The 26,072-nt window shown below is 41.2% G+C and overlaps 1 protein-coding gene across 1 annotated transcript; it reads right to left on the bottom strand.

The window, feature by feature from the left end:
• Positions 1 to 5,385: 5,385 nt before the first annotated feature.
• Positions 5,386 to 11,844, bottom strand: LOC127029908 (cytochrome P450 7A1). Its single transcript, XM_050915724.1, has 6 exons — positions 11,765 to 11,844; positions 10,163 to 10,403; positions 8,874 to 9,487; positions 7,422 to 7,552; positions 6,311 to 6,486; positions 5,386 to 5,685 (listed from the first exon to the last, which is right to left on the bottom strand). Exons 1-6 carry the CDS (start codon positions 11,842 to 11,844, stop codon positions 5,386 to 5,388), a joined length of 1,542 nt encoding a protein of 513 aa, XP_050771681.1.
• Between the last annotated feature and the right edge of the window lie 14,228 nt (positions 11,845 to 26,072).

Below are 26,072 nucleotides of genomic sequence, written 5' to 3'. Positions count from 1 at the left end.
TTAGTAAGGTCATCGTATTACCTCCAAGAACTCCATGATGAGGTAAAGATTCCTTTTAGCCTGAAAACTGTAAAACATTTTCACTGCCTAGATTCCATCTGCTCAGCCAAAATGCCTCCTTCTGCTGGGTTATGAGCCACCTGCTCTCACTCAGTTGCCTGTGTCTTGCTTCTAATCCCAAGATCGCTGTGCAGAGACACCTGGCTAGCCCAACGCAGAGCTCATCTGGATCCAAAAAAACTTGAGCACTTAAACTCCTTGGTGTGCCTAACCTATAGTGTGCTTGTGCCTCCCTCAGGAGGTATCCCTCGGTCTTACTCACCCTTTACAGGACAACCACCAGGCTAGAGTCATCCCTGGGGTGTGGGAGAGACTGGACTCAGTACCCTCCTCTACCTCAGGGACTTCAATCCCATGTTGAAATTGAATCTTTTCTCAGCTAAGAGAACACTTTAGCTATAAAGGTACTGTCAGGGAGTCATGCAAATCATCCTGTTGAATCTGTTCCATTTTTCAGAGAAAACAAGCTACAGATTCCCTCAGAAAAGGAGTGAATGCCTGAGCTAACATAATGGTTAGGATTCTCCCCTGGGAGGTGAGGTCTTTGCCCCCCTTCTGCCCATATCTCTTTATGCATTTATACATACTAGTAAGTATGTAATGTGAAATACTCACACAACCCATGGCAGAGGCTGTCTCCTTCCCACCAGCCTGGATCTGCCCAATATTTTTCTAATTGGTCTTATGGTCTTTGGTCTTACTTGTTTTGGTCTCCTGTCTTAAGGAAAGTGCTGCTATTAGCAGAGGCAGCAAAGAGAATTGCCCTGTTATAACCTTGTGGTGTCCGTGACCCTGGCAAGGCAGATGACTATCGATTGCTGAAGTATTTGATTATATTAGCTGAGGCATAGCAGCCACAGACTTTGTACTCTTTTCTCCCCTCACTTGCATCTGTGTGACCCTGGTAACAGGGGTTTAACTGAGGTTAGAAAATTAGCAGCCAAGGCAGCAAACCAAAATACTTGTATATAGCCCAATATAAAAAAAAGAAGAAATCCCTATCCAAAACTGTTCAAACTGTTCATCTGTATGTCTTTTGTCACAAAGTGGAAGCGTACTCAGGGGGTTATACTGGATCTTTTCAGCTGCATAACACTAGGTCAACATTAAAAAGTGGCATTGCTCCGCAGAGTCCCCTGGAGACATGCTGATATACTCCTCATGTTACAGGAATTCAGAACTGGGCAGAAAGAGCTGGTCACCTCTGTTGTTTTATACACTGAATATCGATCTACAGGTTATGGGTCCAGCCATCCATGGAGAATTGCTACCCCAGCAACAGAGGAGTGACGGGAGGCTGAGTGGTGAGGGCCACGCTCCCGCAGGAGTTTCAGCAGGAGCACCTGAGCCACCCCTGCGGGACCCTGTGTGCGGTCAGGCAACAGTGCTGGCTTCTGCCAATTTATGATGATTCTGCAGTTAAGACATTGGACTTGGGTGGGATGGATACGGATCCTTGTGCCTGCCTCTGCTGTGGTTTGCCTCTGCTGTGGTTTGTTACCTGGGAATGGTCTCGCTGGCTCTGTTAGGAAATCTTTGAATTAGCTCTCCAGGAGAGCAATGTGAGGTTTACTAAAGCTGGCCATTTTAAAGTATGCAGATCTGTATTGTTATTATTACAAGATAGTTGCATTGCATGAACATTTGGGAGTTCTGGCCATTCCTTAGTCATAACTGCCCTAGCAGGAGTATCTCTCGTTTCCACTGGACTTGGATTTATTCAGATTTCTTTGAAAATGAAACTTTGTACTTTGCATATTGGAGTAAATAATTTTTAAAGCAAAGTTGTTCATCATGTGCATCAATATGTATTACAAATTTTTAAAAAATTACTGTTATTTTAATTGCAAATAGACTTTTAAGACCATCAGTTTAGATTATTTCCATTAGAAATTCATAGGGATTTATGCAAGTTACAATGAAGCACTTTTTGTTCTAGAACATCAACAATTTTAGCACTGACTTCAAAGACAAACATAAATTTGTAAACGGCAGTCCAGCCTGACAGAACTTCACAATTTTTATTTGCTTGCTCTTCATCTTCTTGGTGCAAAATTGGCTGAAGGCTATAGACAAAACCTAATATATTTGTAGCATTTATCTGGTACATTCTGAACATTAAAGACTGATCTAATCCTCACTGAAAAAAACAATATGAAAAAGTAAACCTCAAACAGAAACTGAAGCTTCTCCCTATATGTCTGCTGCAATGAAAAATGTGGCATGGTTCCCCCTAGCTGAACTTCTAGTTAAAATGCTGAAGTCCCTACGAAGGGATTGAAGGACCAGAGAGACCACACCAATATCTTTTCTAATACCTTCTGTAGATCTGCCCATGTAGCAAGTATCCAGAAGGAATGAAAAAGGAATATAACAAGGGGAAGAATTAGTAGTTGAGGGAAGAGCGGGTTTCAGAGTCCCAGGAAAGAAAACAGGCACCTGACCTGGTGTGTACACTGTCGGCATAGAGGGGAAGACTGGGTAATGAGATTGGGCCAGTCAGGCAAAGCCCTGAGAACATAATTCCAGTGGACCGGGATTATCACATAGCAGGGGAAGGAGGAAGAAGTGCCAGGTAGACAATGCACACATGGAGATGCTAGTTTTTGTATCTCCTGTGCTGTCTCTGAGAGCATCGACATCTGGCGATAAAGTTGGTAGCCTTCCCACAATGTTCAGAAGTTGATTTTAATCTGCTGGCTGAATGCTGTGATGTTTTTACCTTCCCCTCAGTTCTCTACTGTTGGTATTCCTTGGTGTGTGAGCCGGCACAGGCAGGACGCAGGAACAACCACAAAACCACGGATGAAATGGAAAAAGTAAATTTATTTTTGTTACCTCGCCAACCGGAGGATCCCCGAAGCAGCACCTAGGCAGAGGCTCACAAGTGGGGACGCAGGAACCATGGAGCTCGGTCCATGCTAGAGGATCACTGAACGTGCTGGTTTTGCCTGTATATCAGGGATTCGCGCAGGCATAGTTTACCACTGTGCTTTGATCTTTCCCACAGCAGGACAGGAATCTCAAGCATGTTTGATAGGGTGCCTCTAAGTCTATCACAGGCCTACGTGATCTAACCACAGATGTTCTACTTGTCCAACACACAAGGCTAAACAACGATTAGTATGATATATGTGGTTTTCGACATCCCAGCTGCAAGTCAGTTGAGCGTGTTTACAATCTTCCTCGCCAATCTTCCGTTATTTTCCCACACTTGGGTCGCTGAAAGTCAGATCAGCTCTAGGAGCTACTGAATACTTCAATTTCTCATAGACCAAGGGAGCTGAAAGAAAATGTTAAACCACAGTCAGAGCAGTCTGGAGCAGTCAGTTTGAAGGAGACAAGAGGATGTAAAAGGCGGCTTAATTTTCCAGGGAACCTAGAATTAGTTTAGCATTCTTCTTCTTATCTTTTGTTATCTGCTGTTGTAATTCTATGTTGAATTCCTTTTCATCAAGGAAGGGATTTTGCTTAAAACATTGCATAGCCTCGCTACTCTCAAAAACTGTTGTTTCAAGCAGGATTTGTTTAAGAAAGGGGGAGCAGATACTCTAATGGTAATAATATGTGCCAGGGCACATGTAATTATGGTAATGTCAGGCTTTCATGTGTTCTCTGAGTCAGTGCTAGCTTACATTGAATGTGCTATAATGTATATAAATCATACAAAAATATAATTGACGGAAGTATGAAAACAAGCTGTACCTAAAGACTGGATACTTTCCTTACCAAGAGAACCAAAGTAATAACTCAAAACCACTTGCATTATACATAGTAGTTTAATATTATACATATTGCAAATGGCAATGAATTGGTGTTCTCTGTTCTCCTTTGAAAATGAAAAAAAGATTAAATAAAATACAAAGACAACACACAGGTAATAAATAATCACACACTACAAAATCTTTTTATTTACCTTTGAATATTTAGCACAGTGGATAGTGAGAAGAGAAATGGATACATAATTTAAAGCAGTTCTAGGACTCAATCCAAAATACCATGTTTAGGAAGAGCTCTATCAGCTGGACTGATGTCTTGCCAGAATGTGAAATTTGAAAATATCTAATAGTCCTGTACCTCATCTTCTGTGATGAGGCTTACTTTTGAGTCAAGGACAAAAGGTCAGACCATAAGTCCTTAGAAACATACAAAAACAGGATAACAACAATATTTTAAGTCCATTTGTTCTTTTCATTGGCAGATGATAAGAAAGCTGTCTCTTTCAGCCTGAAGATGTTTCATTAAAAAATGGACTTTTGTGACATCCATCCATCCATCCATCCATCCATCCATCCATCCATCCATCCATCCATCATTTGCAGCAGAAAAGGACAAGGATGTTACAGAGAACCAAATTATATTATCCCTGGAACAATTGTTCTTACAGATGTGCCACCACTAAAAATGAAATGTGTGGGCATACTACCCATGATAACTTTAATGGAATTAGACTAGGAAGACCTAAGGAGTGTCACCAATGGAGGCCTATGGAAATACAGAGTTCAGACAATGGTGCAAAATCCAACCAGAACCACTGGTGAATATACAATGGCTATTTATTTATCTCCATATTGGCATTTGAGCTGGCTAGTTTAAGGCTGGCTTAGGTGGCTTTGGATGAGTGCATAAATCTTTGATAATGTTAAGACATTAAAGTGACAAACAGTCTAGAGATGCATTTGGTTCAGCCAATATCATTTATTTTAATACAACTTTCTGAAAAGAAGTATATTACAATGAATATAATACAAGTTTTGCAGTTTCACTAGAATGTGAACATTTTTGTAGGTTTTCTTCAAGTCTTTTTCTAGTTTTTCATAAAACCATAAAGGTACTTCCCCAGGAAACTCTCCCCTCCCCTCTGCGAATCTGCCTTTATAGAACAGAAATTTTATTTCATCTCTGGGGAGAACCACCACCCCCAACATTTCAATTATAAAAAAGAATAAGTTTTAACTGTAGTTGAATTTTGACAGTTATTTCAAATTAGCTGATGAAATTCTAACTAACTCTGGGAAAGTATTTGCTGACAGAAAAAAAACTACTGTACACACACAATTCAAAATCTTAACTTGCATTTCAAAATGGTTGGTAAAAGGGGAGACACTCCTATCAACACAGTGCATTAAACCCACTGCATGCTGGTACCGTAATGGCATACATTATGCATTTTCCATTAGACTGATGAATTGGCATCTTCATATAGATTTTCCCCCAAGACTTGCAATGTTTCATTTGCATATATACATAAAATATACATAAAGTATATGTTATACAGTGTATTTATATAGTACATAGTTTATATGTATAATATAAAATATATATTCATGGGCATTTCAGTCTATACCTGAAATCAATGTCATTGGCTGGTTGCAAAATACCCAGTCCTGCACGGGATTGATCTAAAGAAGGACATTGCACATTATTGTCCACAAGCTCTATCTCAAAATATGAAAAAATCAAAGCCAAAAATTGTTTAATTTCATGGACGGCAAATAACCTGCCAGGGCATTTTGCTATGCCTGTCCCAAATGGCATATAGTAATACTTTAACTTGCGACCGTTGTGGTAGAAGTCAGTCTTTTCTTCTCCATTCTCATTGAGAAAGCGATCATATTTGAATGTCTGTAATTAAACCCACAAGAGAGTTACTTGATATTTGAGTACCTCCAAAGACTAGATAATGCCATTAAGACACAAAATGCAGGCTGGGAAAGAAGAGCCTCTAGCAGTAAGCATTGTACAGTAGCGCCAGGCCCCATGGTGCTGTTTTGGAGAGGGTAGCCCCTGGGAAGTTCTGGTATGTTGGACATGATCCCAGGTTCTTTGCTGATAACTCTCCTTTTCTTTTCTGACCTCTTAAAATAAAGATTATAACCTGCATCCTTGTTCATGCAGCAGAACTGGAAGATTTCTCATTCTGTGCCTTTGGGAAAAGATTATTCTCATCCTTGTCCTCCCTCAACCCCCCCATAATGGTGATCTTTCCTCACTGAGGAAGGGAGTAAGTAGAAGGCTGTCTTGGGCTGGCAGCACACTTTTTGGGTTACACTAAAACATGTTTTGCAGATAGTGCTTGCACTGACTTTATTCTTTGTATTGCCTATCATTACGTCTCCAGGTCTAAGAACAGACTGTCTGGAGTACAACAGAAAACCAGCCATGGGGGCACCCCTGATAAATGCTCTGTTTAAAGGCATATTAGCTTCTGCTAGAGCTCCGAGTTTAACGCACTTTGATAAATACTTACCAAGGGATCAGCATAGATTTCTGGATCAAAATGCAACAGTTGAGGATAAAGAGCTACAATATCATCACTGCGAATGTTGTAAAAATCATTCTCTAAGTGCAAAGTGAAATCCTCCTTGGCAACTCGGAAAGTCATGGATGCACTCGATAGCCTCATTGCCTCCTTGATGATGCTGTCTGTCAGGAGAGGAAAAGGAACGATTACCATGGAAATAGTATGTCTGTGTCCTTGGGGGAGGTCATGCATTTTGAACTATTTCAGACCCTGCATTTATTAGAAGAAATATTTTAACAATAACTTTCTAAATGCCTAAGAAAGTCTCTTTCTCATTTAGTTTTGGCATTATTATGCCTTCTGCAGATAATACTGAGAACATAATCTGCTTTCCCCTAGAAAAATACTTATACTTGATGCAACAGAATATTTGAAAGTGAGACACATTTTCACTCTGAGATAAAGAACAAACCAGTCAAAACTGGAAACATAACAAGAAAAAGAAACAGTGCAGTGATCAGGATTTCCTGAAACTTTAAGAGGTGGTGCACAGAAACCAGTACTCAGTAACTTGGGGGGGGGTTATCTCAATATAAGCTGATTTTTATTTTTTTTTAAAAAGCAACAGTAGTTAAAGGGTGACATTTTCAAAACTCTCTGTTACTTGGACACTTGAAAAATATGCCTATAATTTGAAAAATATTAAGAAGAAATAAAAATAATGGTATTAGAAGATATTGCTTCACATCTTAAGAATTGGGATATAAAATTTGGCAACATCCTTTTATTTGGTCTAAAGTAATTACTAAACAAAATATTGTTCTGAATTATCCATGGGTCTCCAATACTATGTTATGTAGCTGTGCAGCAGTATTGAGACATGCCATTACCCACGAAAAAGTGCTATTCATGTGAATTTTGACACTCTCAGTACCACCTGGGACATTGGAAAGACTGATTGTGTTGGCTATTGCTAAGGAACATATAGGTTTTTGTTCTAGTGTTTGTTGGCTAATTCCATAGTAATTCCATAGCAAGCATTTATATGGTAACAAATAGAAGACTCTGAAAATTGTGGGGTGATTTCTGGTACTCCTGCATAAAATAATCATCATACCTAGTACTGGCATATTATCCAGCTGTTTTCGGTTCAAGGAAATATGTTTGCCATCTAAGCTGATCTTCTCTCCGGCACTTTCCAAAATACTTTGCACTTCCTTGGTAGCAGCTCTCATTGCTTCGGGACTCCTAAGATCAAAAGAGCAGAAATATTACAGAATTTTACCCTTAAGAATGCTTTAAAAAGGGGTTTTGCCATTAACTTTCTTCCTGACTAAAATTTAGGTGTTAGCTGACAAGTACAACCTTCTAAAATGAAAATGTCGCAGCAAAATGCTGCAATTACACTTTTTCATGTCTTGGCAAAGGTATGATAGCTTCAAAAAAAGGAAAAGAACCCCAAGTATTTGCTTCTGTCTCCAATGACAAGTGGGACAGAACTGATGTGCATAACTCAGGTAATAAACAGTAATGTCACTAAAAAGCAATGCCAAGAATAAGAAATAAACCAATCAGTTGTATATTAGGAAATAGTCCCACTGCGGGTCGAAAGTTTAGGAACAGGATTATAGATCAGTTTTATAACATCAGTTATCCTGGATGATGTCCTATTATGAGGCAATATTCTGTCTAGCTGAAAAGAATCTTCCTAATACTAAAAGTCCACATAGTATCCTTCACTGTCTAGACTTTCTTACAGACACGGAATATATGAGCTATGGTGAAATACGTGTAGATAATAATACAGGATGCAATAGTGTCTTGATGAAGGCACAATCAATCAGGCCAGAAGACCTAAAGCCAATGCATTCTTGGAGTGAAAAGTACTAAAGAACCTCAGATATTAGCATTGGCAGGTACATACGAGGGTGCAAGCCACTAGGTAAATAAAAACGTCAGTAATTTAGGTACATACTTAAGAGCTAGTCATGCTGAGGTAGATTATACTCCACAGAGGCCCACTCTAAAATGGACATTTAATAGTATTATCTGAACTGTGCGCTCCTCTCATAAGTAACAAGCTCAGCAGCTGCAGTCTACACTGCAACCTCAGTAGGATTTATCAACATATAAACTATTTTCTATTAAGTATCTGTGAAAACAATAATGAAGTTAAAGCTCATTTTGCCTGCTCTAGTGAGATGGTCTAAAAATGTCCGATTATATTGGGAGCCTTCAATACAATTAAAGTTCTGACTGCAGCCAGCACTTTTAATGTCATATCATATAGATTTACTCCAAAGCTTTCTTAACAAAGTGTAGCATTGCCCTGGAGTGGTTTTTTTTTTAAAAACTTCTACAGAATTGCTCTGTGGTACCTCTACTTGGTCTCAGACAAGTGAAGGGGGTTTCTGTGGAAGTCCAGAACAACATGCACTTCTGTTGTAATCAGTAAGCTTTTTGACACTGATGAGGTATCAAGCAGTGGAATTTGTGTGTATTAATGAACTGGTTTCTGAAACATAACAAACGTTTTTCTTGTTTGGAAACAAGAAGCATTGGGACTTACTTAAGAAGATAGAACAAGCTCCAAAACGTGGCAGGAATGGTGTTGGCTTGCGAGGCCCAGAGCACTGCCACATGGGTCTTCGCTTTTTCCATGTCATCAAAGGTTGACAGAGTGTCATTCAGGAACATGCGGAGGGTGACAAGCTCAGAGAGGTTGTCCCTCTTCAGGAGGTTCTTGTGGAGGAGTGCCTCTCCCAGCTTCTCACGGGCGCTGTGGGCACTCTTGAAGAGGTGGATAGGCAGCCCCGCCACAAGGGCTGGAAAGATCCTATCGAATTCCTTGAAGTTTTCGAGGGCATTTAGGATATGAGCTCTCTCAGTTTCCTGCTTTGATGATAGATTTTTGTCATTATTTGAATTAAATTCTTTACCAAAAAGTGTTAAAAAGCCAGACTCGAACATCACCTGGCAACAGAACGTATAAAGTCCTTCTGTCACCCAGGTATTAGACTGAAGTTTAGATGTTCTTGACTGCAGCATGACGTACTGTAGATTTTCCATCATTGCTTTAATGAGGGCATCTAAGGCATTACCTTGAAGGGTCCTAATGAAAGTCTGATGAAAATTTTCAGTGGTGTTTCCCTCAGCTGGGTCAATGCTACCGTGCCCAAAAGCCTGTTACAAAATAAATTGTATGCATGATAAATAAGGCCTGTCATAACCTTGATGATAAAGTCTAACAGATATTAAAGCCAAAGGATAACTTCATAGCTTACTAGAGGGAAGCATAATAAGGGCTATTAATACTAGAACTGATACTTTCTCAGTGAACCATAGCAGTTAAGTAGGCAAATGAAAATAGATTTGAATAGATGCTTACAAATAAATGGTCGTGGTTTCCTAGACCTTCATTCAACTCCCATTGACATCAAAAGGAGCCTTTTTGCTTACTTCAGTAAGAGTTTGACTGAGCTCCTATTGCGTTGCATCATTTTTTAAGGCATTAGGACCGAATCTTCCATAGCAGTGAGAACCTCCCGAAAAAGGTTTCAACTTCAGCAAGCTACGTTATCATTTTGCAGATGGTGTTAATTGTATTTCTGCTTTAGCAATTTGGGATACTACATGGCTAAATAATGTCATTCTTGGACAATCCAAATCGCTGCAAATTTCCTTTCCATTAAGGAAAGGGAAAAAAAGACCCCAATGTTTTAAACCAATAAAAGTGCAGAAATGTGAAACCAATTCTGTTTCAAAGGCATAGTTATGCTATAGGGATTAACTGGGTACGTCTGTCCTGCCAGCAGATACTTTGCATGTTAGATATTAAAACCATTTTTAAAGGGGTACCTTAGCAGAAGTAGCAAAATGGAATTTTTTCCAGTCCAAGTGTTTTCCCTGGCGTATCAATGCATGGTATGAGAAGGGGTCAGTGAGGAAATGAATGTATTTCCCCGCTACTCTGCAAGTGAAAATGTGGCCATGCTTCTTCTGCTTTTCTCTGAGGAATTCAAGGGGGTTGGCACCGAACTGCAAGGCACAGCCCAAGTATGGAAGGAAGCCATTTTCAAGTGGTGGCTCACCTCGTCGCCTACAAAACACAAACAAAAGCTGAATTTATAAGTATCTATAAAGATCTCTTCTCCAGGACTACCAGGTAAGTAAAATACTGATGCTGGGCTTTTTGTAATGTGAAAAAATGCAAAAAAACCCCCAAACAAATAGTATATTGACAAATAATTTTCTCCCCTTTAAGGACTAAGCCTATTGTGAGGTCTATGGTATGTAAGAAAGAATAACTTTAACAGCCTGTATTATAGTAAACATAATAAAACATAGTTTGATTATGTCATCTTTCTTTTCCCTAGAACAGGAGTATATTTTTCACCTGTTTAAATGCAGAATCGTTGCCATTAGCTAACATGCACAGTTATGTAATTGTTCCATAAATGAATAATCCATCCCACTAATATTGTCTGATATACATTTTTGGGCAACGGTATCTACAATTCAATTTGAATACCAGAGGGAATAGCCTTTTAGTGTAGAAAGGTTGTTATTATTGGCATATCCCATTTGGACCAGATCCTGCTGAAAACAGTGGGAATTTTGCCATGATCTTCAGTAAGCATAAGAGTTAGTCTTCCAGGCAAAGTGTCATTAAGCACATGCTTTGAGTTCAACATATGCTTTAAGTGAAGCATATGCTTAAATGATATTTTTTATTCTGAGTCAGAAAACTACTTTCCTGCTTAAGGACACCATGGCTGCTAAAATAACTTTCAGATAATACTTTAGCTTTTCTAGTAAATTCCTAATGCTTATTATGTGAAGTTAACTATTTTTACCTTTTTTATTAAAATTTTAAAGTAAAACAAGAAAATGACTGCTGAAAAATACAAAATTACAATAGGTAAGCAAATTACTTACACCTTATGTAAATGTGCCAGTAGGATAAAAGCTTTTAAGGAATATGTATTCAACAGAGTAAGGTACATAAATATTATCTGTATTAAACTGTGTTATATATGATAGACTACATATATAACTGTGTTATATATGATAGACTGATAATATGAAAATGTTTGTAAGTAGGTATTAAACTATAATTAGATATAAGTAGGTATTAGCTGTGATTACAATGCAGGTAAAACTATAGCCCAGTAGTTTCAAAAATCAGAACATGCATATTCATATTTTAATTGCCTCATTTATGCATAGATTTGTATCTACAGCTATGTCTAGGCATTACCTCACTATTACTAAAAAGCCCGTACACAAAAATTCTATTGTAACATAAATCTCTCAAAAGACCAAACTACAGTGTTGCCCATGCTATCCTGCATACATCCGACAGTCTTAAGATTACACTTCTTTTAATTATATACACAGTATATTTGACAGAAATAAAGGCTAGGTACACTGAGATGCATTTACAAATAGATTCCTTACCTCCTCCTTCTCCCTAGAAGAAACCAAAACCCACAACAGAGTGTTATCACTGTCCCCCAGATCCATGATGCTATGAACATTTCTGGTAATGCCCAAAAACTTCCAAATGGAAAACTGGTAACTACTAGTATGGCAGGAGAGGTGACTGAGAATGATACAGAAGACAAGTCACGATTTATATACAGTAGGTGCACCACTGTATCTAATGGCATTCAGTCAACCTAGCAAGCTATTGATTAACCATTTCTGCAGAGAGCCTGTTTTGTCTCTGTTCTGACATCTTTCTGCAGAGAGCTTCACTGGATTGATGTAGACAGTTGCAGACATGGCCTTGAACTGATGTCACATATCAGTAGCAGTTCCAAAGTAATCAAACAGCTGTAATAGCTGATAATTTGAAGGTCTGTCAGGTGTGTTTTGATCTATCCTGCAGATTTACCAATTGCAGTTTATAGTTCAAATTTAGCAATATACGAAATGGCTACTGACAGGTGTCCAGAGGATTCAGACTGGGCTAAATGGTGGCTGCAGTTCGTGTTGTCCTTCAGCTGCCAGCCTGCTCACCCCCTCCCTTCTCCTTCTTGTGGACTGCCCGGCTCTGGTGTGCCACTGCGAGAGGGAATGGCAGGGGTTCAGCTGCGGGTAAAGGGATGGCTGCGGAGGTGGACTTGCTTCCTCTAACGACGTTCCTCTGGTAGAAAGGGAAAAATGGGCTTTCTATAATGCAGCGTGAGAGAGAAGAAAGCAGGATTAGACAACCATACTGGTTTGGGTTTTTTTTCATTGTCCTTGTGTCCAAAACACAACACTATACCAGCTACTAGGAAGAAAATTAACTCTATCCCAGCCGAAACCAGGACATCTTGGATCACCTTTTCTTCTCCCATTAAACCTTTTTCCCTTTCTGTTGCTGATTAGTGAGAGTTCAGACTTTGGGTTGCTGCTAGCACCTGGCATCGAGCCATCGAGGAGGCAGCTCAGGTAGCATATGGTGATGTCTCATTAGTCATTCAGGGCCTACTATGTTTCTAAGAGAGAAACTGATCAGTTTTAGTCACTTTTTCAGGCTCGCTTTTGTACCAGTTTTTGTTGGTGTCCCTACAGCTGTGTGATAAAACAGTAAAGATCTGGATCTTTTGCTGTCCAAATCGAACACTACACTGAAGGCACTGAGCTGCAAATCTGGCAGATGGGAATATTGTCCTGACTTCAAACCAAGGAAGGCAGTGAGGCATGGGGTAACGCTGTGCACATGCCATTACATGTGAGGCAATTTTTAAGTTTCTATACTGAAGAAATAAATTCTTTTTACAGCATTGAGGTTTGCCCTCACTTAATCTAAAAGCCAGTTCCTTTTGTGTGTCAGCTCAAGATCCAGTCCCCCACCCCATTTCCATTTAAGCACAGGCGTTTCTTTTATTTTCCTAGAAAAACTGCTTTTTCATCAGCTGAATTTAGCCTGTTATAACAGAATTGCTTTATAAAAGCCATGCTTTCCCATTTCCTGCTTGTTTCCGTTATGGGAAATTTCAGTTCTGGGTGTCATCTTTGACTACATCCTATTACTTCCTCATCCTAAATAAGTATGATAATTTTATTATGTCTGTGTCTAATTCTTTTTGCATGTGTAGGTCTCAGCCTTTTTATGTCCAAACAACACCGAACAAGAAAGTTGGAAGCTTCTGTCAGTTTTGTGTCTAACACACAGGAATAACATTTAACCAGCAACAGATACCTGTGGCTCCTCACACTATCATGTGTTGTACCAGGTAGAGCTGCCCGTCACACTTGCCTTTTCCTTACATGCTTTGGGTACCGCAGTGTGATGATAACATCATTTATAAATGGCATCCTGCTGCCACAACAGGAGTAACTTCTCTAAAGCTGCTCACCTTCTTTCTCTTTTTGATTTGTACATGTATAATAGTACTCAAAGTGTAACCAGATGTAGGCAGAGAACAGGAGCTGCTTGGCAGCCTACCTTAAATAATTGCTTTTTCTCTCAGGAAAATCATATGTGCCCCCTCTTTTCCATTTAAGAGACCCTTATGTGACAGCACCCTTGATAAATAACTATTATGACAGAACAGAGTCACTCTTGCGTAGTTTGAGGTGCTTCCTAGTTCTAGATTATCTCCCACCTAGTTTCTTAAATAGGCCAATCTGCAGCCCCAAAGCCAGCCAGTACTATAGTAGGCTGCAGCCTGTGACATATGTCCTTGTGAGAAATATAAGCAGGAGCGTTGTCTGCCACAGATAGATACTCCCCCAAACTCAGCAGATGAGAGGTGTGACTCTCCTTTCATTTATATCAGTGGGCATTAGGCTTTCCTGATTTTTCAGCAGCACCAGTAGAGTGCCCTGACATTCTGGATATGGTATTTTGGCGTTCTTCAGTTTCAGACAGAGACACGACATCTGGCTGGACAGTGGGTCCCATTTCCCACTGCTCAGGCAGTTACCACCAATCTGTACAGCAGGGCTTGAAGGCACCGTGTTGTCCCACTGATTGACAGATACTACATTTTCTGCAGCACGCTGTGTTGTGTATGAGGTTGGCTCTCTTGCCCCAGCCCAAAAGGGCAACCCGTAGGAGTTATGGATGCAGTCAGAAAAAACATACTGACTTGTTTTGCCTTAGCTTTGTGAAGCAGACTCCTGGCATAAATGGTAAGAAGAATATCAGTGCAAAGAACTGACATGACTTGGGCTCAAGACTCACCTCAGCCCAATGACACCAGCAGGAATAAAGCACCATGTATCTTTGAATGTATAAGCCTTTGCCATTGCAGGTTTGAATATGGGTGTTTATCCCTTAAGAACAGTGAAGAAACTTAGCAATGCATTGGACAGTAGTTAGAAAATGCAAAACCTTTTAACAGCCATCATTTGACCTTTTGGTTAAGCCCTAGTGCATACTGACCTAGAACCAGTCCAAAAAGAGCAACTCAAGAGAACATGGATGCAGACAAAGCAGTGTGCTGACATTTTACCCAGTATCATGTGTTTAGCACCCGCTTCCACCTCAGCCTGGCTGCCCACACTGTCCGCAAGGTCAGCAGAGATACGGCTCTGCTTGTGTCTTCAGGGCCAGGACTTGTGTCGAGACTGATGCATGGTTATATTGCACCACTTTCCCCAAAAGGGCACCAAGACATTTTTCACCTAGATATGCCCGCTGGCTGTGGGCAGAGGCTGCCAGAAGCACTCTTATCTATCACCTCTGCTCCAGCCGGTGAAGTATGTTTGGTTGTGGCCTCCACAGAGCCAATACTGTTCTCATAAAGCAAACAGGCCCAGCTCACTTCTGCGGTGATTCCTGAAGCCTAAGAGAAGCCTTCTGGCTTGCTTTGTACAGCTGCTTGGAAACGACTCACTAACCATCCAACCCCAGCTTCATCTCATATGTTGTAGCTATATGGCTTTCATTAGTCATGACCCACACATGGTATTTAAATAAACAATAACAGATAGGCTAAGCTGAGGTGAATCATTTTTTTCCAGGGTTACTGATGGCTTCATAACTCGGGAGCACTGGTGCGCAGAAGGGTGTGATGGAGTTACAAGAGGCTGCTGATTACATTTGGCAGTAAATAGCAAATTTGCACACAGGTAACTATAAAACCTATTTATTCACTGGAAGTAAATAAGAGGTACACCCTATAAAGAAATGATTGACTTTTTTTCTCTCGCATGTGTTGCAAGAACTGTGCTAATATCTTTCATCAACAGATGAAAAACACTGAAACAGCACAAAAAAACAGCTCAGCAGTGCAAAGGCAGCCCTGCAGTTCAGAGCAGGAGCACTCTGACGTGCTACAGCCAGGAGACGCAATTGCAGCTATGAAACATTTCTGCAGTTATGAAACATGTAAAAGATATCTCAGAAAGGTGGAGCAATACGAAAGGAAAGCCTAAACAAAAAGTTGCACAGCTTAGCTGCTTGTAGCTCAGAACCTTTTGCAGCCAGAAAAGTGCTAATAAATAATTATATGTCACCACCTACTGGTAAACCTCTTTGAATGGCACTTGTGTGTTGTGTTCTACAGCAGTCATTGAACTGTGCTAGTATTTGTTACTTGTTTCTATAAAACAAAAATGGTATTTATTCTACGTGCCTATGTATTTTTCTTTGTATTTACATACAAGTATAGCTTTTATGAAAGCCATCATACTACTAGTTTCTGGGGAAGAGTGACAGGTTTGTTTCAGAGCGTGGGTGTTTTGGAGGCCGTGGATTGCTGTCTGTGCTGATATGCTGGGTAATACCGCTGAGCTTCCTGAGGGCTGAGCTGAAAACCTGGCTTTTCTGGGGTCACTGCAAATGTTGCCATTGACTTCAACAGGATCTGGGTTTTACTCTTCTCCAGCCATGAGAAGCAGCTATTTTTAGAGAGGAATGATGGCTGTCATCACACAGGATCCTGTACTGAGGGGACAGTCCAGAAATTGAAGGTCCTTGTCCAGCATCAGTGTTGACTTGACACAGCCACCATACGTCTAGAAACTGGAAAGCATCAGCGATGCTCCAGGCACAGAGGAGAGAACACTGGCTGCCGTGCCCACTAGCAACAACAGACCTGACCTCCAACTATGGCACGCCATTGCCCAGCTTGCCTTCACTGCGGTTTCCAGAGATCAGTGCTGGTTCCCAGCTGCGCTCTGGCAAAGACCTGCCCTCACAGGGAGCAGTTAACGACAGACAAGCCATTAAGTCCTGTGCCTCATCTCCATTGCACTCCAGTTTTCTGTGCTTCCCCTTGAGGAAAAATTACTACTAGGAAATGGAATTACGGCACTTCTTGATTGCTGCCTCTTCTGATCCCGTCTTATTTTCTCTACCATTTTAGAGCTCTGTTGAAAGAGCATAAACTAGCTGCTGTTATCAAGTGATCATGCCAGAAATGTAGTATCTTCCCCAGAGAGACTGTAATCCCCCAAATAAATCCAACAGATCCCTAGCTGGATTCACCTTTTCCCTGGTTTTCTTGGGTCAATGGAAAAGGTGGAAGTCTTGTATACCTAAATAAGAATAGAGTATCTAAAAAAATATGAGTAAAACGATATTAAAGATGCTGTAGAGAATAATGCCAATCAGTTTAATTTAATGTTCTACACAATCTATAATAAATTCACGCTACTACAGTATCACTCTACAGCTCTATTTTAGCAACTGTCATGGTTGTTCAAAGGGCAGATTTTGTTTGCATTGTACTCTGCCTTCTGCAAAATTTGTGAGTCATCTGGCTCCAGGAAAACAGTGTGCTCAGATTTCTTTTTTTTTTATTATTACTTATTTTTCTGTAGATTGTCTGAATGTAGTACGATAGAGATACAACTCTTTTGTAATCTGATAACTTTGTGATATCCTTGACCCTGTCTTTTTTTTTCATTATGAAGCACTCTGCATATACAATGCCTTGTATTTGCATTAGGTTAATCAACATTGGTGGCTTATGAAGTTGGACAGACTTGGGAACTGGGTTTATTTGCATCCTGTTTCAGGACAATTGCCCCTGAGGATTTAAATAATAGTATGGATAGATGTTTCCTCTAATGACCACGTTAATATTTACATATTTATCTCAGAGTATCCTCTGAATGTGCCCATATATCGAATAATGAACTTTGCTTGCTTACACCATATCAGCTCATTTTCTCTCTGGGATTTTCTTTGTTCTTTTGGAACGTCAATTCAAAATTTAGTAACCTTTCCATCAAAACATGGAACTTACAATGCCACTATCTTCCCTTTAATATCAAGTATTATACACTAAATCTCATTAACAAACACCATCCTTTCATTTGAATGAGAGTATTTTAATATGTTGCATTCTGGCATGACAGGTTTCCTTAAAACTGTAGAAAAGGGAACTGCTAAACCTCTGGTTGCTGGTAGCAACTGAGAATATTAAGATTTAAGTAAGTTACTTTTTTCTAGGTATCACAGAGAAGAAATTATAAAGAAAGAGAGCAACTATGAAAGCAGAGACAAAAGAGAACTGAGATGGGAACCCAAGCAGGGAAAGGAAATGGATGCAAAATAAACCATGAGGAGTTATTACCACTCACTCAGAGCAGCAAACTGCATCTTCTTAAAGCAATTTATTTTTAAACTCTGGAGGTGAATCGTATCATTTGGTAACAAACCAGCAGCTTCTATATTAGGTGTAATATTCTATTACACCTAAAAGCCTAATTGCAGGTACTCAAAACACTGAACAGGGAGGAATCAAAGCTCAGATGTGATTACAAAAATGATGCAGTTCACTACTACCAAATAATTATTTGGAGAAAGGTAGTTAGGTAACAAGCCAGTAGAAGATTACTACAGTACAATTGTCTGGATGAAGATGACAAGCTATTCTGGGCTGCCCCAGCAGATGGAGCAGGGAATGTAACAGCACCTTCTGCCTCGGTTTGCTTTCCTTTGCTTTTCTTATGCTGCTGCGCTTTTTTCCTTTTTTTTCTTTTTTTTTTTTAAAAGAACTGCACTGTCCTGTCTCCCACACAGCATTGTAGCTTACTAGTTGCTCTTTTGCAACTTGTTGCATGGATTCATCTGCCTGAGTTAGCTATCCATTAAGTGTAGCTCTTAATTCATGTCCCCTACTTCATCATACTCACAACTCACTTTACCTCTCCATTTAGAAGCCACGGAGATTAAGATGTTGGAAGGTCCCCATACATCCAAGTTTATGTCAGCAGTAGCCAGTGGTGTGAGACAATAGGAGTGGATATGTAGAGTGAAAAGCTGCTGAAGACCTGATGTCCACTCTATCCATTTTTTTGTTTGTTTTTTCCTTCTGTCTTCACACTAGCTCTCTGGCCCAATGGACTGCATATTCACCAGAACAGACTAAGTGTCCTCCTGTGTTGCAAAGGTTTACATTCATCTAAAATAAAAAAATGCACTTTGTGAAGTCCAAGCCTGCCTCACCAAATGCAAACCAAAGCATTGTAAGAGGGTGTCCTGGTTTTGGCTAGGACAGAGTTAACTCTCTTCTTAGTAGCTGGTACAGTGCTGTGTTTTGGATTTAGTGTGAGAATAATGTCCATAACACGCTGATGTTTTAGTTGTTGCTAAGTAGCGCTTATCTTAAGCCAAGGACTTTTCAGTTTCCCATGCTCTGCCAGCAAGCAGGTGTGCAAGCTGGGAGGGAGCAGAGCCAGGGCAGCTGACCTGAACTAGCCAAAGGGGTATTCCATACCATGGAACGTCATGCCCAGTATATAAACTGGGGGGAGTTGGCCAGGAGGGGTGGATTGCTGCTCGGGCATCGGTCAGTGGGTCGTGAGCAATTGCATTGTGCATCACTTGTCTTTTCTTGGGTGTTATTTCTCTTTTTTTTTTGTTGTTGTATTCCTTTTCATTATAATTATTGTTATTCTTAGTTAGTGTATTTTATTTTTACTTTAGTTATTAAACTGTTCTTATCTCAACCCACGAGTTTTACTTTTTTTCCTTTCCTCCTCCCCACCCCACTGGGAGCGGGGAGCGGGGAGGGGGAAGCGGCTGCGTGGTGCTTAGTTGCTGGCTGGGGTTAAACCACGACAGAGGGGGCATCTGGAAGGTTTGCTTTGCACTCCTGGTCCAAACTAAAATGCTAAAATACGTATGTCCAAGTTTACTTCTACAACCATACGTAAGACCTTCCCCCTTTTTACTTACGTATCCAAGTAAGATACTCTTGCATGTGTCTTGCTGGACATCTAAATCTCACAATTGTCAGGGAAAAGATAAAAAGCTCACCAAGCAAGTCAAAACAAAGGCTCCACATCAACAAAGAGGCTCAGCCACCAACAAGAAAGCACCAAACCCTTTCACAGATACCTTGTCTGTTGGTTTAGCAGATAGATACCTTAAATGAAGACCGAAGGACAGTACGAGAGAAGGGTTGTTTTGCTGTTTTCCCTCCAAGGCAGCCATCTAGATGAAATCAATCTGGTTTTACCTTTAACAGACTGGAAGATAGCTGCAAGGCTTTGACGACATAATAGGAGATGGCAGAGACTGGCTGGCCAGTTTGTAAAGGACTGGGCAAGCATGTAAGAAAATATTAAAAATAACCAGTGACACCAGTACTTATTCTGTGAGAAGGATGGCATCTTCAGAACCACTCTGTTGTTTAGAGCTCTTTCCATCTTCCCTGTGCAGGTGCTGGTATCCCTGTGGTCCTGCAGCTTGGGTTTGTGCCAGTTCAGCAAACCTTGCATCACGTTGCTGAGAGGTTGGCTACGCGCTCCTTTTTCCCCTGAAGCGATCACCCTGTGCAGTGGCATCCTCCATCGCTGCAGTACGGAAGGAAATCATAAGGTCCACCACCTTACTGGCAGGATGCCATTTTGGCTGGGAGCCAGCTTGGGACCTGTAGTCATGGTGGGGACTCTTCCTTCAGGCTATGGCCACTGCAGATCTAAGGGGAGACAGAAGCCAACAGAGAACCAGTAGCTGGAAACCATCAGTGAGTTCCCCTTGATGGTGGTTTCAGTGGCTATTGTGGGCACTTTGGGATTGGAGAAGACTCCAGAAGTTTGGGGGAAATGGAGAAGCTGGATTAACAATGCCAGCTGGAAAGGATCCACAGCCTGGAAACGCTGGGGGCTGCCTGGTAGGCAGAGAGAAGTTATCGTCACAGCTTTCCTCGGACAGTTGCTCTCTTGTTTCAGGATCCTCTATCACTTTTCCTTGGATCTATACACGAACACAGGGATCGTTCTCTGAGAGCATCCTTGGTGGATTGCTGCTAGCCTGTTGCCTAGGAATGGGAAATTTTGCACAGAACAGTTGTACATAAATGTGTCTTTTAGTGTAGATCCAAGCTTCACTGGACTGTGCAAAACACAAAGAACTAGATGAAGTGTGGGGCACACAGCTATGCAACTGAGCCACATATTACTCTTCCAAGGGTAAATACACGTGTCCTTTTAGTACTAAATTACTTGAATATTATATTTTCCTCATCTCTATGTGCTACTTTTTATATTACAGTATTTATTGGAGGATACAAGTGAAGAATTGAAGAGTGAGTGCCTTTCTATATTGCAGCAGAAATCTGCTAGTCATAGCTTCAATCCTTTTCTGTGATATATTCCTCTTCATATTTCTATGCAGCCAAAGCTTTTTTTTTTTTTTTTTTTTTTTTTTGGCTGAAGGGAACTGTGGCAGTGAACAATTTCTTCCTTGTGCAGAAGAAAGGAAAAATAAGGCATGGTGTTGTAATAGACATAATATGAAAGCAACTTGAAAGTGTGAGGCTGCTCAACTGTCCAGATTAGATTAAAAAGAGATGAATATGGGACTACATAAACAAGGTGTCCAAAGCACAGCCCACTAGCTTTACATGTGAATCAGGCTTCTGGCCTGAGAAAACGGAATTGCAACTGAAGGCAGATGGCTAATATGAAAAACTGTCTATCTGTGCTGATGTTTAACAAGTAATTCTGATTTTCCACTACCAGAATTGCTGTAATGTTGCATTTTACCCATTTCTTTCTATATGTTTTTATATTATTTTTAATTTAAATAGGCAAAGACCAGAGATCTACCTCTTATGGCTTTGCTTTGCAGATGAAAAGACTTACACCACAAGTAGAAAGACAAAAATGAAAAAAATAAATACACAAAAAGAGCATGGTAACGTAGGAAGAAAAAACTGATGGATGAGGGATGACAGGCAGGTGTTGCAGAGAAAAGGAGCTGAGGAAGATAAAGACAAAACACAAGGTAAAAGACAGAAGCATTGAAACAGCTGGAAAGTTTACAAATGGGAACAAATTATTGCTTTTCATAACAAATTGACAAACATTGATGCTCCAGTAGCCATATGGGTCAAGACTGATCTCGTAAGTTAAACAGGTTTGGTGTGGTCAGAAATGCGGTGGCAGACTTCCAAAAAAACCACTCCAGAGCTACGGAAAGCATTTGACTTGCTGAGTCAGTGCGGAGACAGCTCCGCAGAAAAGCGAGGGCGCTGTGCCAACACCAATACATGCCTTTGGATGAGCTGCCTTCTGATCGCTCACGGCAATTCAAGTTCCCACAACAGTCTCCCCCAAAATTTTCAGGTTGCTCTAAAGACTTCCAGTGGTGACGGACGTGAAAGGGAAATCCTAATTATAACTGCTCAGCTGTGGTAATTTGTGACCGAGGAATGATCTGGCATGGAGGGCAAGGAGGCTCAACTGCAAGAAGGGGTTAAACTGGCTGGCAGCAGGAATGCCAGAGACAGGACAGACTCCTTGCAAGGGAGTGAAGTTTCCCGCGGTGATGAGATAAGAAACAGCCTCAGCATTGTCTTGTAGCCATCCTGGAATGGGAGCGCTCAGGGGCCCAAGCTCAGGGGCCACCACTGGGCAGCCGAGCTGGGCTGGGGGACGGACCCACGGCGGGGCTGAGGTGCCCCATGCAACCACTCTCGGGATTGGTGCTGGTGTAAGTGTATGTAAGGAATCTGCTTGTGATGCATCTTTGCAGATTTCATGTGGAACTGCGTGTTGAGGTGGGACTCTGCCCAACGCATTGTTCATTAAAATTTTCTTTTCTATTTAAGTGCAAACGTGTGTTTAATTTGCCTTGAGGGGTACCATAAAAATTCTCCAACAGATGCCACTGGTGAGCCTTGCTGAAGTGGTTGACGTCGCTGTCGGCCCCAGCTCTCCTTCACCTCTTCTGCCAGAGGTTACAGCCCAAGTAGCCAGAGCAGTGCAAGAGTAGCACCCACCTCCGTCCCACCACCCCAGCCCAGAGGCCGGTGTCTGCTCAACTTTGTCCTCGGTGACATTTTAAGACAAAGTGCCAGGCTCCCATTGAGGCATCAGAGCTCACGTTTCCTCATGCCATGCTTGCCACAAGCACTTGTGCCCTGTGTTCGCAAAGTACAAAGGAGGGGTGGCAGGGGTGGATCGTACTGTTGGCCTAATGATCTCAGTGGAGCTTCTTGGGCAGTGGCACTCAAGCCCATCTAAATTCCTGCTGCACTTTCAGCTGACTCCAGTGTATCACTGCGACCCAGTAAAGGCAGCACACAGAGGTATGCTCTGCCAGGCTATTTTATTTACATAGTTTGAGGGCAGAGGGATCTGTCTGTAGTCCTGTAGTCTGGCTTCATGCTTCGTTTAGACCACAGAATGTCACCTAAATCAGAGACCATAACCTCGGCCTGAACCAGACTGTATCTAACGTGAATGTATAAAATGTTGATTTAGAGACACTGGGAGAAAGTAAAAAACATTGAATCCCTGGGGAAGCAGTTAAACAGTAAAAATGACTGTTATTGTGAAATATATGCCTTATTTCTACTATGCCTAGCTTCTGTTTCTGGTCTTTACAACATGAAAACAAAGAATACAGATTTTTAAACATTGAAACATGTACGTCAGAGATAGGAAAGAGCTGTTCAGTCTATTTAAGTCCTTTCCAGCAAAGTCCCACTTGTGGATTAGGCACAGGAAGAGCGCAGTCACCCCTCCTGCCTGCCTGTGTAGAGCTCAAATCCACCCCTTCCTCGGCTCTCTTTCCTGTCTCCTCTCTCCTAGAACTGACTCAGGGTAGCGCATGAAGGAGCCTGTTGTCTGCAGGACCTCTGCTTCATCTGTTGTAAAGGTTGGAAGGTGTCTAATGAATGAGGAGGAGAGAGGAACGTCTTACTGCTCACGCCCTGGACTGGCAGGCTGCAGAGCTGGATGCTGTTCCCACCTCTGCTGCAGAGCTCTCCTGCAGTGACAAACAAGTTCTCTCGCCAGGCTCTCCACAAGTGGTTCCTGTGTTTTCCTCATTTTCCAGTTGCCCCACAGAGGCCCTAGAGTCTAATTTGCAGAAGTGTTGGGCGCACGCAGCCGTGAGTGAAGTCAGGAAGGTGGTGATTTAACAAAAAATCTTCTGTATTCTCACAAACATGAGACAAAAGTTTGTAGAAGTGAGAGCTCAGAATAATGCATTATGAGCATATTCAACTTAAGTGCCTGAATTCCCTGTCTGTATCCTGGGAATTACGACAGAAAATAAATGAGCAATTGTTTGCACAGCACTCGGACACTAGAGTGTTATTTAGAAAAGACGGTGACAACATTAGTATTTCCATCTTTAGAGAGGAGTTTGAATAGCAGGCAGGAAATCAGGCATGAAACTGCCAACTGAACAGTGGAAAATTATACACTCGCTGAGCACCATCCACCCTGTGGGTGGGCTGAGGAGGGGACAATGAAAGTAATATATTATATTGCCCTTAAAAGACAGGATCAAACATATATGAACAGGGAGTCAAAAACAAAGTTACCCAGGCAATTTTAATTACAGCAGTTTCTAATGTTAAGTACCTTACTGGAGTGAAGCTCCTGTAATGTAATTTCTTCTGTATAACAGGGTTTTATGCTGAAATTCTTGTTTCTATATGCAAAGTCCAAAAATTCTTGTTTACGAAGTCTAGAGGTGTATTGGCACAGCTCAGTGCAATGCAGCACAGTTACTTAAGCTGGTTTGGGGCGGGTTTGTTCTAGAAATACAAACAATACATCAGGACGCTCCTTGCACCTAGCTTAGAGCAGGACCCGTTAACTCCCTCATAACTACCCCAGGTACAGAACTGCTTTAATACAATTATTCTATTTCCAGTACTGACAGGGCGCTATCTTGCACAGTTTGTACAGGTTTTGAGTCACCATTGACAATGTCTCATTGTTGAATGGGTGGAGAGTTTCCTAACAAACAAAAGCACAACTTGTTTCCAGCTTCAAAGGAGAAATGTGAGTTTTTGGGTAACAACCATGTATTATTTTATTAAGATTTTTGCAACAGCTGAGACTGATACCAATCAGTAGGTGGTTTCTATTATTCTTTGAAAGTTGGCACCAGGCTAGTAAAAAAACCACAAACAGTATATTGACAATGGAAAATTACCACACTATTGCCCATGGGTGTTCTAATTTCAACAAGCAAAATCTAATAACTTGGCCATTTGTTCCACCTCTCTCAAACAATAGATAATCTTTTTGCAAATACCTCAGGAGCTAATCAAGAGCCGTTCGTTTGGGCGATTCACCTCTGACTCCTCAGAGCTCCCCAGTCTCGGTGGAGTTCTTAGAAAGATATGGCCAGGCCCTTCTGCTGCCCCCCTCCAAACTCCAGGGCACAGAAGTATCTCCCTTGCCCCAGGTCCTCAGTTCACATCACAGAGCGACTGAGGTGTGTGCCATCCCCTTCCAAGCTTTGGTTTCCCCGGGAAGGACACAAGACTAGAACAGTAGCTGGAATTGCCTTTGGTCTGTGTGTTTGAAGGATGAGGACCCTGAGACATGCCAAACTGCACAGGTTGCACAGATTAGACATAGCCATTTTCCAGCGATTATCCTTCTGTTTTACTATGTTTTCTTCCTATATTTAAATGAACAATAATTTTGAGAAAGCTTTGCAGTACAACAAGGTTAATCATTCTCTGTCCAAAACCTGTTCTTAAGCAAGAAGAAGCAGCCCTATACTGTTCTTTAAAATCTTTATTGCAATTGTGTTTCATGACACGTTTGGAGATGAGGATGATAAGATTCACTTTTGTTACCAAGGTGTACGTCCCCCAGGTGGACGTGGTGCCAGAGCTACTGCCTGTAACGTGGACTTTGCTTGTTCTTGGATGACATATTGGTAATAGTGCACACACAGTATGCCCAACAAGTAATAGACTATATGGAGCCAAGTGTTTAGGCTAGGACATCATCATAAAGAAAATGAACGTCCATTACAGTCTTGTGGGTAAAATCAGGAAGTGTGCATTGACAGTGCAGGTCTGACATCCACCGACAAATGCTGCTACCTTGATAGCAGGCTGTCTCGAAAGACCATGACAAGAGATAAAGTAATGTAGAAAATAGCAAATAACAACCTAGCTTTCTGGAGAAAAGAAAGGTCTTTGCAACGTCAAACCAAAAGAAAACATTGCCCTTCAGTTGTCAGCACCGGCGCCCAGCAGAATTGCACCACCTGGACAACTGTCAATCACACACCTGCAGTTTCCATGCTATATGGACACTACAGTGCTCTTGATTCTCCAGGGTGGGTACACGGCTTCACCGCACTGAGCTCATTGCAGGATGAAGAGTTACACACTCGATCTGAGCATACAAAGTTTTAAACCTTTCACTGCACTTATGTTAAAAATCACTTCTGGCTATGCAGAAAATTTAGCACTTCAAAAGCAGTAATCATCTGTCATTATTAAAACAGAGCTAGATTCCCTTCCTCCCTCCTGGCCCAGAAGGCACCTAACACAGGATTTTTGTGAACTCATACCCTAAGCTCAAAATTGCACTTCATATG

This window comes from Gymnogyps californianus, chromosome 2 (genome assembly GCF_018139145.2).
Source record: "Gymnogyps californianus isolate 813 chromosome 2, ASM1813914v2, whole genome shotgun sequence".
Taxonomy (NCBI): domain Eukaryota; kingdom Metazoa; phylum Chordata; class Aves; order Accipitriformes; family Cathartidae; genus Gymnogyps; species Gymnogyps californianus.
The sequence above is the reverse complement of the archived record's forward strand: the minus strand, read 5'-3'. Positions and strand labels throughout refer to the sequence as shown.